Raw genomic sequence first — 14166 nt, 5'->3', positions numbered from 1 at the left:
GGGAAGGGAGGGGAGGGGAGGGGAGGGAAATAGGAGCTAATCGTAACGAAGACACGAAGAAGTGTTCTAAGATTGATGGCAGTGGCGTATCACACACCTCTTTTTTCTGTATTAACCGTTGATAAGTAGGTCACATGTCAATAAAGCTATTAAAATTAAAATATACAAAGTATATAAATGATATTATTAATGTCTAGTGTAATTCATGTGTGATCTTTTATCAATTTTTTTAATATTAAAAAAGATAGTCTGTGGTTAACTTCTACTCTAGGCCTGATATTTTTCTAGGAGCCTGATTTTTCAGTGGACACTGTTATTGGCAGGCGTGGGCCAGGGGCCAGGGTGTCCATGGCTGTTAGGTTGTAATTGTTTCTTGACTTTTCAAGGAGCCCTGGTGACATAGTGGTTATGAGTTGGGCTGCTAACTGTAAGGTTAGCGGTTCAAAACCAGCAGCCACTCTATGGGAGAAAGATCTACTCCCATAAAGAGTTACAGTCTCAGAAACTCACAGGGGCAGTCTGTCCTGCCCTCTAGGGTCATCATGAGTGAGCGTCAACTCGATAGCAGTGTCTTGACCTTTCAAAGAACGAACAGAGATAGGGAATGTGGGTTTTGCTGAAGAATAAAAATAAACTATGAGTTCAAATGGTATTTCTGACTCATATTTAAGATCAGGCTTTTGCTTAATTTCTTTGATTTCATACTCGTATATTTTCATGCAGAATCTTTGTGTATAAAGACATTAACATAGGCATTTGCTTTCTTTATTCCACAACACATGTTTAATGGTAACACCAGTAATATTATTAACAATAAGACAACTTAGAATGCAGATTAAAGTATTTGTTTATTTTGCCCTGTGGATATAGTCCACTGGAGCAGAGGCTCTGACCCTTAATTGACCCACTGCCCCTTTTTTCATGGGGGGGAAAAATTAGCACTCCACTGGCAATGACAAACTTTTGTACTGTAGCCCAGAATCCAGGATAAAGTGTAGGCGCCTTCTTTTTCAGCCCTCCTGGATTAGTCTGTCGGCCCCAGGGGGCGTTATCACCCATTTGGGAAACACTGCACTAGAGATATACTTGTACAGTCAAAACACCATTTACTTTTAATTGTATAAAAAATATATGGAACACAACCTTTGCCAAATCCACGCCAACCACCATGTCCTAAGTCACTTGAAACACTGGTCTCCTGGGGGTGCAGCTGATGGCGATAGACGGAGTTGAGGTTCGCTTTCACTCTTGCAAGAGATCGCGGTGCTGCTGTTCCCCTTTGGACTTGATTTTGGTCTTTAATTACCAGGACCCTTCTGTTCCTTGATTTATTTCAGAATCAGATACTGAAGTGCCCCAGGAATTGGCCACCGGACGCAGAAGGACAGTAGGGATCCTGGATATGGGAGGAGCCTCTCTCCAAATTGCTTATGAAGTTCCTACCTCAGCCTCTGACCTTTCTCCAAAACAGGTATTTTACCTTTTAGGGAAATGCGTTACCTAGAAATGTCAGAGGAGCCCAGAGGGCATAGTGGGCTGCAAGTTCAGCAGTTCAAAACCACCAGCCGCTGCGATGGAGAAAGATGAGGCTTTCTACTCCCGTTAAGAGTTACAATCTTGGAAACCCATAGGGCAGTTCTACTCAGTCCACAGGGTTGCTATGGGTTGGAATCCACTTCGTGGCAGTGTGTTTGGTTTGGAGTTTGGGTTAGGAATGTCAGTGTTTGAGTAGAAAGGGCTTTAGACTGGGACCTACCTGCTGGGTCCAAATATCTGTTCAGAGCCGTGTTAGCTTGTGCGATCATGGGTGGATCCATTATCTGAGACTCAGGTTCCTTACATCAAAAGGGGACAGTAACAGGGACTGCATGAGATCGTGAGAGTGAATTGACCCACGGGTGGAAAGCACTTAGCAGACTACCCAGCCTGTGTTCGATACATGGTAGCAAATTCAATTCACAGGCTTATGTCACAGGGTGGCCAGGATGAAATAGGACAATGGACCTAAATCCTGGAGCCAAGGATTTTGCCACTTGCTGTTCAGTGAACCCTGTGTAGTGATTCCATCCTGTACTTCTAAGAATTCTCACTTGCCTCGAATGTAGAGTGTGTTTTGAGGGGAAAGTTTTATCTGAGAGGAATGCAGAGTTAATCTTCAAGCATCTGCTGTGCGTAAGGAATGGGCCGTGTTCGAGTGCTCCCTGGAAGCTCCTAATCCGTCGGAGGGGACAGCGGCGATACCAGATACCAGGCAGACCTTGACAGTGTTGTCATTTGGTCAACACTGGCGATTCTCAGCCTTGGTACTGGGGGCGTTTTGGGCAACAAAGCTGCTCAGTTTGTGCATTGCATATAGTTCGTAGCATCCTGTGTTTACGTGGTGTCAGTAATATCCCCCGAGCTGGGAGAATCAAAAACGTTCCGGACATTGCCAAGTATCCCCTGGTTCAGGGGCAGGCGGGTGAAATCCTCCTGGCTGAGAACAAGTGCTCTGAACCGAGAACAGCGGCAATGTGGGTGTGAGCAGAGGCCCGCCCCGCTTGCAAATGCCATGCCATGTGAAGAAGGCATGGCAGGTGCCGGACACGGAGGGAGATGCTTATCAACCTCTGCCCCTGAGGCCCAAATAGAAAAAGGAGAAAAACAGGACACCTGTTCACTGGAGGGGCAACCAGATTGAACTTCCCACCCCCCAAGGCCAGGTTCTCCGGCAAAGCTTCAGGAAAGACCACAGAATAGATCCCACAATGATACCAGAGTCTCCACGTTTATTTCTCACTAAAATGTGTCCTGCCTGATTACAAACGAGTAAGACATCCCCATTACGAACCATTGGAAACTCCCGCGAAGGACATGCAAATCCAGACCCCTCTATCCTCATTCTGTCTCCTGTGTCCCTTCCGGCAGCGCTGTCCTCAGTGGCAGTCAGTTTCCAGTTTGGTCTGTTGGCTTGTTTGTTTTATCCAGTCTTGTACGCAGAGGCCCTTGCGCCAAAGAATGCTCAGAGGGTGAAAGAGTGTTGCAGTATTTTAAAGAGGAGGCTTAGCACACGTAGTAAGGGTTAGCTTTCTGGAAGCCAATCCAAACCAGAGTCCCCTTTGCGCCTATCCATCTGCCAGGAAGAAGCTGCCAAGATCCTGCTGGCCGAGTTCAACCTGGGCTGTGATGCCCAGCACACCGAGCATGTCTACAGGGTGTACGTCACCACCTTCCTGGGATTTGGCGGGAACTTTGCCCGGCAGCGCTATGAAGACCTTGTGTTGAATGCAACACTTCACAAAAACAGGTACGTCTGACGTGGGGGCTGAGTTGCTACGGGTAGTGTGTGGCCAGGCTGCAGATAGCATTAGGAGGAAAGAAAGAGTCACGCTTGGGCCTGAAGGCAGGGGCTTGGTCATTTTGTTTTTCACCGAGACAGTTGAGCCGTTGCCTCCTCCTCCTCCTCCTCCTCCCTGTCACCTCAGCGGGTGCGGCAGCGGCTCTTAGGAACCCTGTGCTGGCAACCCCTCTGGATCTGGGTGAGGCCGCTTTTAGACCTTTGTTTTTCAAAGCAAAAAACTCGCTGCCGTCCTCTTGATTCTGACTCATAGCAACACCATCGGACAGGCTAGACCTGCCCCTGTGGGTTTGGGGACTGTCACTGTTTTGGGAGTAGGAAGCCTCATCTTCTTCCTTTAGAGCAGCTGGTGGGTTTGAACTGCTGACTTTGCAGTTAGCAGCCTACGATGGAACCCACTACGCCACCAGGGCTTCTCTCCCTCCCTTAGGCTTTACATTTGTGGCTGCACCTTCATCCCAGGAAGTCTGCTCTTCAGCATCTCTCTGCATAGGAACTAAGTAGCGGTCAGTTGTCGTTGACCAAGTTTGGCCTCCACTTAATTTCTTTCTGGTGCCGCGTCCGCACCTGGATTTCTTTATGACTCAAGAAAGCTGGCACTAGGCAGGTAAATAACCAGAGCTGTGTGAGGCCACTTTGGGACTCAAAACCTGTCCCTCCATTCCTGCTCACCACACGGGGCTCGAGCTCAGCCCCAGCCCCTCTTGGTCCCCTTCAGAGCCAGACACTCCCTGCGCTTGAGAACTTCGCCCCTTGGGACGCCCTCCCCTTGGGCCTCCTCAGTCGTTTTTTCGGGAACCCCGGTCAGGACGGTACGATCCTTGTCCTTCTCCGAGGCCTGTGAGGATGAAGGGCGGATGGAGAACAGCGGGTACATCCTCCAGTCTGGCCGTCACTGGGGAGCTGTGGAGCCCGTGGCTGAAAGGTCGAGTGAACTGAATCGGCACCAGATCTCTTTCTTGGTGCACTAAGTTAAGCCTGCACCGTCCAGCTCTGCCCTTGCTTCTGAGGACGTCCAGGGACAGGAGCGCACTGGCTGTGCAGCACACGGTGGCCTCAGGACGAGAGCGTCACCGCCTCTTTGTATCCTTATGGCAGGTGGCTGGGCCAGAAGACAGGCCTAAGTCCCGAAAATCCGTTTCTGGACCCCTGCCTGCCTGTGGGACTCACGGATGTGGTGGAGAGGAACAGCCAAGTCCTGCATGTTCGAGGCAGAGGAGACTGGGCGACGTGTGGGGCCATGCTGAGCCCGCTGCTGGCTCGCTCCAACACTAGCCAAGCCTCGCTGAACGGCATCTACCAGTCGCCAATTGACTTCAACAACAGCGAGTTCTACGGCTTCTCGGAGTTCTTTTACTGTACCGAGGATGTGCTGCGCATCGGTGGCCGCTACCATGGGCCATCGTTTGCCAAGGCTGCTCAGGTAGGTCCTTACCAAGACAGATGAGTCAGCACGGTGCCTAACATCATGCCCGTGCTGTCCAAAGGGCTTCCAATGATCTCATCGATTCTCTTCAGAACCTCGCTGAGCCCTCCTTTTTACAAAGTTTGAGAACCTTCTCCACCCCCCTGCTCTCTAGTGAATGAAGTTTGGGTTTCCATGGGTGGCAATTTACTCAAAATGCCACCCAGGTCACCCTTTCCTGTGCTGCCACACAGGTGGGCAAGTCCGGGTCAGAGTGGTGTGGCGTCCCGGATCGTTGGAAGGACACTGGAAAAGTGGGAGTATTAAGTTAAGAAAACACTTCTAAATTTCTATTTCTAGCCTAGGCCTTCCCCTGAACTTCCAGACTTACGCATTCTATCAGCATAGCCCCCTGTCTACAACTCCCAAATGTTAACTCTCTCAGAAACCAACCAGCCGACCAACCTGAGTCAGAACTTAGGTGCCTCATCAGGCCCCGTGTAACTTGGCCCTGTTATTTCTCACATCTCATTTTCTATCACACGGGCTTGCTGATCCGCAAATGGGACAAGGTCACGCCTCCCTGTGCACCTGTGCCCTTGTGGGTCTTACTCCTTGCTAAGACACCCACCTGGTTGTATTTCCTTCCTTTACTTTGCCTCACATACTTCCTAGTGATGCCTTCCCTGGGCACCCTACTGAAATGGCAGCCCTCGCCATCCTTCCCCATGTCCCTTCCTGCTTCATGTTTTCTGAGCGCTTTGTCCTCAAGTCAGGCTCTGTGGAGGTCAGTGTGTGTGTGTGTGTGTGTGTGTGTATACGCGTGCACGCACACCTCTATCTCTTGTTACTCTCCCACCACTAGAATAGAAGCTTCCTGAGGACAGGACTTTTCTCTGCTTTATTTCTTGCTCGCACCTAGAATGGCACCTGGAACCCTTAGTAAATAGCAGTTGAAGGAATGAACGGCCGAAAGGAGTGATCTTGGATGAGAATTACAACACGGAGGCAGGTGTGTGCGTGTGATTGAAATTCCATTTAAACACCGGAGAACATAATTTCTACATGTATAACTCGGTGCCCCTGGTAACATTCCTCCCGTGTCCAGCCCTCCTCACCCTCCTCTTCTGAGTTGCCCTTCCCCCAGACACGTAAACGTTCCGCTCGCTAAGTTTCCTGTCCAGCCCTTTGAGGTGCTTGTGTCCATTTGATCCCAAATTAAGTAGATCTTGGAAGAGGGCAGCGGTAGCTTTTGGACTGCTCGTGTCCGACCTACATGGAGTAGAAGGGAGCTCTCGGAAGCCTTCTCCCTGCCCTTCTCTGCAGCTGCGGAACTCAAGGGCCACGTCAGGCTGTGTTAGTTCTGCACTTGGAGGCCATGGGAAATTGTCCTCCGCCCACTCAAGTCCCGCCGTGCCCCGAGTTCTGGGACTGGCCTTGCACACAGGACCTGGCACAACATCCAGCGAGCGGATGTGCCATTTCTGTGCCCCTTTGGCCGCCAGCATCCCACAAGAAAATTGAAAAGATGACCGCTCTGATTGGGTCGGAATGTTTTGAGTGTGCCTGTCATCTCAGGTTGCGCCATTTCTGGGCCACATTTCTCCTCCAGGATTACTGTGGCATGACCTGGTCGGCCCTCACTCAGAGATTCAAGAACGGCCTCTTTTCATCACATGCAGATGAACACAGACTCAAGTGAGTAGCTCCCGGGCCCCTTGATAGACTCTTGTTGTGGGGTCGTCGTCCGCTGGAATTAACTGCAACTGATTTTTTTAAGTAAAGGTGTGAAGTGGCTTATTGCAAAGGAAACTATTAGAATGCCTCCCCCCCCCCCTTTTCTTTTTCTCTTGTGCAGGTATCAGTGTTTTAAGTCGGCCTGGGTGTACCAAGTCCTTCACGAAGGGTTCCACTTTCCCTATGACTACCCAAACCTACGGACGGCCCAGCTGGTGTATGACCGAGAGGTGCAGTGGACACTGGGAGCCATTCTGTATAAAACACGATTCTTACCACTCAGGTAAAGCAAGGCAGGCCACCGGCACCTGGAGCTCTGAGGATGTTGGTTCTTCAGAATAAGTTGCTGAAGTGACCATCCACCATCTGCTCCTCTGGCCTCATCACTGCCATATAAGATGCTTGGGACACTTGTCACACACCCCCTCCCTTGGACAATTTCAGAGAAAGGAGGATGAATCCTTCATCTCCGGTCCCTGGGCCTCCGAGCCAGGCAGGAGATGGCAGGCAGGGAAGTAGGCGAGGGGAGGGGAGTCACGGGAAACTGGAGAGAGGGGACCCAATTATCGAGCTGATGGCTGCCATGAGAAAGTGCTACTCTATCAGTGCCAATTTGTCATGAGAAGCCAGATATCGGTATTTTCTGTGAAGTCCTTCTATTGGGAGAGTCATATTAAAACTCACGCACTCACTCAGTAGGCCAAACAAAACAAAATTGCATCTGGCATCAAGGATACCATATTGGCTTCTGTGCCAGGTAGCCAGACCACTGCACTTTGGTTTACACAAGTTTTTCTCATTTCCCAGGATATAGTGCAGTTGATGAGGTAATAACTTCCATCAGATATATTCTAAATTCGAAGGAACATAGAAACTCCTCTTTTTCTTTAAAGTTTTCACAGTACTCTGATTTCTTGATTGGATTCGGGGGACCCCTGTTCTCATTAGTGCCATATTTACAAAGCATATTTCAAGACTTTTTATGTTATAGATGGCCCATCTTGTCTTCGTTTTTTTTTTTTTTAACTTGAGTTTTTCAGGGCCTTCTAATTTACGCCCTCATTTCTGGAGAGGGTTGGTCTAGGAGACTCTCCTCTGTACACCGTGAAAGGCGGGGTTGGGGAGGAACTGCCCCGAGCAGCCCTGGGATTTGCGACATGACATTCGTCAGCTTCGCTTGCTGTGTGGAGCTGCTATCGGTTGAATAAATGAGAGAATCCAGGGGGCTTTCAGACCAGCGTCAACGTTTCTTGCTGGAACTAACGTTGTATTCCCCCTGCAAATTCCTCCCTAGGGATAGACGGCAGGAGGGTGTCCGGCAAATGCACGGTGGCTGGTTTCGCCTGTCTTTTGTCTACAATCACTATCTCTTCTTCGCCTGCATCCTGGTGGTGCTGCTGGCCATCATTCTGTACCTTCTGCGGCTGCGCCGAATCCACCACCGACAAGCCCGAGCCTCAGCGCCACTGAACTTGCTGTGGATTGAGGAGGTGGTGCCCATGATTGGGGTACAGGTGGAGCCATGAGGCTGGACCAAGACTCGAGAAATGTGACTCGCCCAGAGTTGCTGCTCACGGAATTCCACCACGTTCCCGCACTGGCTTCAGGTGCTGCTTTGCCTGACCTTCTGGATAACCGGCCGTGGGATGTCTACTTCGATGACATCCATGCACCCCGGGGCCTCTTCTCTGAGAGAAGCTATAATGCAAGCTGTGAAGAACTACACGCCCTGAGAGATGGGTGCTAACACAGGGGGCCAGCTGGAGCTCCATTGCACGCTCTATTCCCCTGTCTGAGAGGGCCGGTCCTGGGGATCTAGCCTTTTCTCCCCTCGCTAAAGCACCAGGTTTGGCATTGGGCAGCACCTTGGTGGAAGCTTGATTGAACCCAAGCCTGGAGCATCGGACGCCAACTCAGAGACATCGCAGGACGTGCAGCCGCCCCTTCCTTCTCTGTAACAGCGCTTTAATTGATGCGGAGATCCACAGCCTTCAGTCGGGTTCCAAGATCTTTGCCGTTCAGTGGACCAAATCTTTGCCGTTTAAGCCACCAAAATAGCATACAGCTTCCTGGCTGACTTGACAAAGAAGCCACTGTGGGCATGGCCCAAACCCTCCCACAGAGTATTGCCCATGGTGGTGTGTGTGTGTGTGTGTTTGTAAAAGGGGTAAAACCCCTTGTAAATGAATGGTCTATCGAAGATTCTGACAATAACATATGGGGACCCTGGTATTGCCCATGGTGGTGTGTGTGTGTGTGTGTTTGTAAAAGGGGTAAAACCCCTTGTAAATGGTCTATCGAAGATTCTGACAATAACATATGGGATCCTTGGTAAGACCAGGGCGGCAATGAATTCTGTGTCCATGTGCCTCACAGGCGGGCGGTTAGGGCATCGAGCCTTCACTGTGCTCATATGACGGAGCGCCGTGATGGGGCTCCGGGCCCGGCACCGTCTAGTTTTGGGTCTCCCAGCCTCTTTTGATGGATAGGGAGATTCAGTGAGCTCCTCCCCTTTACTACCAAGATCAGTCTGCAGTCTGCGGAGGAGTGCATGGAGCTCATTTACAAAGACTGCAAGAGAAACAGAAGTGTGGGCAAAGGCAATAAAATGAAAGCTCCTATTTATTCATGTTGAAGTTTTTGTTTATGTTTGAGAGGAATTTTTCAATCTTTTGACTTCTGGAATGTCTGAAAAGTTTCACATTTTGGAACAAACGGCTCCATCTGCTGATGAGCTATCTGGCAACCTTTAGAACTTCTTCTGTTAAGCCATTGCTCAGTCACTACCTGCATTTCCATCAATGGGGGGGTGGGGGGCAGCCATCAGGATGCCATTTGCATCCACCCAAAGCTCCCCTTCAGGAGATTGGCTCCTTCCCCACATCCAGCATTTAAATGGCTTGAACCGTTCCCTTCCAAGGACTCTTGTCTTTCCTGTGGAGCCTTCTGTATCCTTCCTTCCCTTGTGCCCCCTGGGGGCCGTGGACATCGGGCCCAGGGTGACTCCCAGAGCTGGGGTCATCTCTGAGTGAAGAGGGTAAAGGGCCTTCTGACCTGAAAGGAAAAACATCATGGAATTCTGCAACATAGCAATTCCACACGGAGACTGGAAAGGAATGCCCGGCTTCACCCACCAGAGACAAAAACGGAGGTGCCGTGCGTGTCTTGCCGCTTGGTTGTAGGGGAGCCAGGAGCCTCTCTTCCCAGCAGAGGCAGGCGCACCTGGTGCCGAGGAGTGCGGTTTCTTTTGGACCTAGTCGTTCCTTTTCATTAGAACTGTGCCACGGCGGTTTCCTTTCCGTATTTAGACCTCGAAATTGCCTGGATATTCTTTGACTTCATATTCTCTCTGGGTCCTGAGGCGGAGGCCCTGGCCTGAAGGAAGACGGCTTATACATAACGTCACAGTCCGTGTTGGCTAGCCAGTGCCCACTCAGGTAACCTTTGCCCCCCCTTGGTTTCCGAGTGCTATTTTCTGGTTTTCTTGGGCGGAAACGGCCAAGTCAAAATCGACCTGACAGACTGAACAGGGGTCCCAGCCTTGTGCGCCACATGAACTTGAAGCGAGGAGGAGTTGTGATTGACCCAATGGCGAGATAGCGCTTCATAGGAGCGTTGTGGCGAGAACGCCGACCGTTTGTTCAAGCACTTCGTGTGTACCAGGCCCGCTGGTAAGAATAGTTTGTGTTTTCTAATCATTACAACAACCTTTCAGGTGGCTACTGTGTTTTTATAGTTGAGAAACTCAGGATGCCTATGTTTATCTTTTAGTTCCCCCTCCATAGAAACCGATGCCCTATTCCTAATGTGTTTTTAAGTTTTTGTTCAGTTGTGCAGACAGCGCCGTTTGCTCCTGATTTCGGCATGATGCTGCCTAGGCGGTGGCGTTACTGCCCCGGGAGGATATTCGAGCATCCCAGTGTGATGATGCGGAGGGCAGTTTGCCTCCCCCATGGTTTCCACTGCATAGCTGGAAACATCATGAGACACAAGACATGTGCTCCCTTGCCAATGACTTAGGTATTGTGCTTTTTCATAATGAAAACTTATTTATAGGTGTCATCCTATAAATAGGATCCTCTCTTGCCAGACTTTGAACCCTTACTTTTTCCCCCCAGATTTTTATTCTTTATGAATTTTTACATTTTGAACGGTCCCTTGTGGAGAAAATGAGTTTTATAAAATTGACCGTATCCTGGTTCCTTGGATGATTTCTTGATCACATTTACAGTGGACCTGAACTTTTAAAATTCTTTGTTTGCCATGCTTGGGGCAGGTCACGTGTCAGGATGGAAGCCAGCGGCCGATAGTGATGCTGCGTTTCCAGTCTCCTGGTCGCACCACCTTGCCTCCAGCTCAGTCCTGGGAGTGAGTTCTCGTCACCACCGTGAACGTACGCAAAGCACCCAATCATGTGGCGTTGTTGTTGTTAGGTGCCATCAGGTCGGTGCCAACCCATAGCGACCCTAGGCACAACAGAACGAAAACCCTGCCCGGTCCTGGACCATGCTCACAATTGTTCCTACGCCTGAGCCCATGGTTGCAGCCGCTGTGCCAATCCATCTTGTTGAGGGCCTTCCTCTTTTTCTCTGCCCCTCCGCTTTTCCAGGAGCTGGTGTGTCCTGACAACATGTCCAAAGTATGTAAGAGGAAGCCTCGTCGCCATCCGTTCCCCCAAGGCCACTCTGGCCGTGCTTCTTCCAAGATGAATGTTTGTCCTTTGAGCAGTGGCATGACAGCCACTCAACCGGTAGTATCTCAAAGCCAACGCATGCTGTCTGTCTCTCTGTACTTTCGCTCCTTGAACTTCACTGGTCTAGGAAATCCGAATCACTTCCCACCAACCTCATTTACTCTCCGGATGTCATCCGAAATTCTGTCCCTCCCTCGGTCTAAGAGCGGTCTTCAATTTCAAAGGCCGAGGGCAGTGATGATTGGCAAGTTGTTGACTGACTGTCTGCCCTGAACTTCCTGAATTCGTCTTCGCAAGCACTAACATTTATTGTCACATCCCCATTTACAGTTCCTTACTGGTTTTATCTAAACACATACCTCCCCTCCACCCTACTTCCCCATAGTTTTGTAGTTTGCTTTTTTTTTTTTGGTCCAGGGTGGCAGACAGACAAGTAGGTGGCATGATTTGGGCTTAATGAACAGCAGACTGGGCTGCTCATCTCGGCTTTGGTTCCCAGGAGCATGCCACTTGCCCTCGGGCTCCCTTCTGGTCTGTAGAATGAGGTAGCTCAACAGGAGACTCAGCGGAACTAGAGCGAGAGAGAAGATCGAAAAGCCATACAGTGTCTGGAAGCGGGCTCTGGTCTTTGGCTTAAAAGACCAGGCGTCCCCTAAAGCCATTGGTCACCTCCTGTTTTATCCATAGCCCCTGGTAATAAGGCTGAGGTTGATTAGATTTGTCCAAATTTCTTTTAATCCTTTAAAAATATTTACATGCCTTTTTCAAATAACGTGCTTAATTTTGTACAGCTGGCTTCAACCACAGTTCTCTTCAGCAGGTCCTGGTGGTTACAATTCAGCCTCACGTAAGGGAGACATGCCTACTGGCCCTCCCGCGATAGGAATTTGGTGGTTAACTCCCGGGCAGTCTCCAGGCTTCTTTACAGCAACAAAGTTCCTCTCTGCCGTCTTTACAGCCCTTCTCAAAGCAATTCAGAGCTACTATCTGACTTTCCCTTCTTGCTGGTGGTAGGTGGTGTAGCTTTGAATTGGGCTTAAGAATTCCCTCCGGTCATTCCGTTAGCTTCTCCCGGCTTCACTGTCACTGGGCCAGATGCTTCCCTCCAACCTGCGAGGATTTTGTTGCTGCTACAAAAGATCATAGTAAAACACGAGGCCTTAAAAAACGGCAAGTTTCGATCCTTCCAATGAATAAACAACACAGCAGGCTTCTTCTGCTTCTCCTTTGCCAACCAGTGAACATGCTTGAAATCGGGTGCTTTGAGGGATTGCCTCCCTCTCGATGGCTCCACTCCTGTCTTCATCATGGTCTGGGTTGGATCTAAACCGAAACGACGGAGGGCCTGCACCCGGGGATCCGTCCGTCTTCTGGTTGTGGTTTCTACCTGGGGTTCTCGCACACGTGGCTTGCTACAGCTTCATCTGAAGCCTCTTGTCTCCTTCCCATCTCCTTTCTTACATCCCAGGAGACTCCCTTGCATCCTGACACCAGTTTCCCTGTTGCCTAGTGTATCCCTAGAGCCCAGATGACTAGTGCCCTACATGGAGGGCCCTGAGCGCAACAGCACAGCCGTTTCCCTGGAAGTCTGCACAATTAGATCCTTTTGTTTGTGACAGGGACTCCTTTCTAAGGGCTTTCTACTTTTAAGGTGTATTCAATCATTGCTTGTCAATTTCATAGATACCAAAGTTGAGGAAAATACCTATGTCATAGGTAGTTTATAGCCATGTGTGCATGACTTCTGGCAAGCCCCAAGAACTCCTGATCCTCTTCAGAGCAGGGCAGCCATCAGGCTCCTTTTGGTGGCCGGCCACTGCTCTGCACCACGGGAGCTCTGGCAGCTCCTCCGTGGCTCCTCTCCTGAGCACCTAGGCCTGTGAAGCTGGCGCTGATGGTTCGGAACCTTATTAGCTTCCCAAGTGGCTTTCTCTGCAAGGAGGGACCCCGGCAAATTGAGTTCTGGTTTTCTTGTTTAAAATTCTTTCAGCTGTTCCCTTGTAGGCAGGTGCAGGAGCATATGCTGTCTCCCCTCCATTACTCTGCTGTGAGCAGTGCGTTTTGCAGTGTATCGGCGGCCTCTTTCTTATTAGGATCCAGAACCAGAGGCTCTCTCCTCACAGAAACCCCGCAGGCTGCCTGGGCTGCAGATGCTGTGTGCGCCTGTTTCCCGTGAAACGGTGGTCCTGAACACAGCTCTTCAAGCTCGTGGTGATGAAGACTAACTCAGTGTTGGGCAGACTATGCAATGCACGAGAGGCCATGCACGAGCCCTCACGCGGGGTGTGGGCCTTGGTTTCACGCTGACACAAAACCCACCACCAGATGACGCTTGCAGATCAACTGGCTATCCCAGGAGGAGGAGCGCTAGTTTGGGCCTTTGCTACCAGTATCACTTTAGAGTTGGGGTAATCATGACCCCTTGTTAGTATACATGAACGACAAATCTGGTTGACTGCCTTGAGAGACTGGCTAGACTAGAGCTAAATGTAAGCAGACCCATCTTCCCAGACGTTTTCCATCATATTTAATAAACTGAAACTTGAACTTAGTCACGAGTTGCTATGTTATTGGAGGAGACGAGAATTAGCATTGGGTCCTTTGGGTTGGGTAGGCCAAAGACAGCCCTCTGCTGTCTTAAAAAAAAAAAAAATGTTTGTGGATGAGGTGACCATGTGGGAGGCCGTCCCAATGAGGGCGGCAGCATTTCTTTCAAGAACTCTATGCAGAAGAGGTTAACACACTACCCAGAAAAACCACTCACTGACAGCGGGCCAGTGCTGACTCAGCAACCCTATAGGACAAGGTCGAACTGCCCTGTGGGTTTTCTGAGACGGTAACTCTTTATAGGCGTAGAAAGCCTCATCTTTCTCCTGTGGAGGTTTCAAACTGCTAACCAATGCGTCACCAGTCACTGCACCACCTGGGCTCCTTATCACACTAGCAGGAATGATTAAACGAGGCAGGCCAGGGAGGAGATTCTATGGGATGGAT

At 50.0% G+C, this 14166-nt stretch overlaps 1 protein-coding gene across 2 annotated transcripts in view; it reads left to right on the top strand.

Moving 5' to 3' along the window:
• ENTPD7 (ectonucleoside triphosphate diphosphohydrolase 7) overlaps positions 1-13723 on the top strand; it is a 43358-nt gene extending 29635 nt beyond the window's left edge. The window contains exons 8-14 of one of the 2 annotated variants that reach the window (XR_006680173.1): positions 1338-1471; positions 3120-3286; positions 4436-4760; positions 6355-6440; positions 6601-6762; positions 7774-10150; positions 11089-13723. Coding sequence is in view for 1 of the 2 variants with exons in the window: in XM_045291572.1 (XP_045147507.1) it covers positions 1338-1471; positions 3120-3286; positions 4436-4760; positions 6355-6440; positions 6601-6762; positions 7774-8005 (1106 nt within the window). In the remaining variant the exon portion in view is untranslated. Of the gene's footprint in view, positions 1-1337; positions 1472-3119; positions 3287-4435; positions 4761-6354; positions 6441-6600; positions 6763-7773; positions 10151-11088 lie in introns of those variants that run through there. The other variant, XM_045291572.1, reaches the window with a different exon arrangement.
• Positions 13724-14166: the final 443 nt, after the last annotated feature.

Source organism: Echinops telfairi, unplaced genomic scaffold, assembly GCF_000313985.2.
Source record: "Echinops telfairi isolate 266 unplaced genomic scaffold, ASM31398v2 ScPeMD7_70;HRSCAF=299, whole genome shotgun sequence".
In the NCBI taxonomy this organism is placed as follows: Eukaryota; Metazoa; Chordata; class Mammalia; order Afrosoricida; family Tenrecidae; genus Echinops; species Echinops telfairi.
This window is presented reverse-complemented; position numbering and strand designations above follow the sequence as displayed.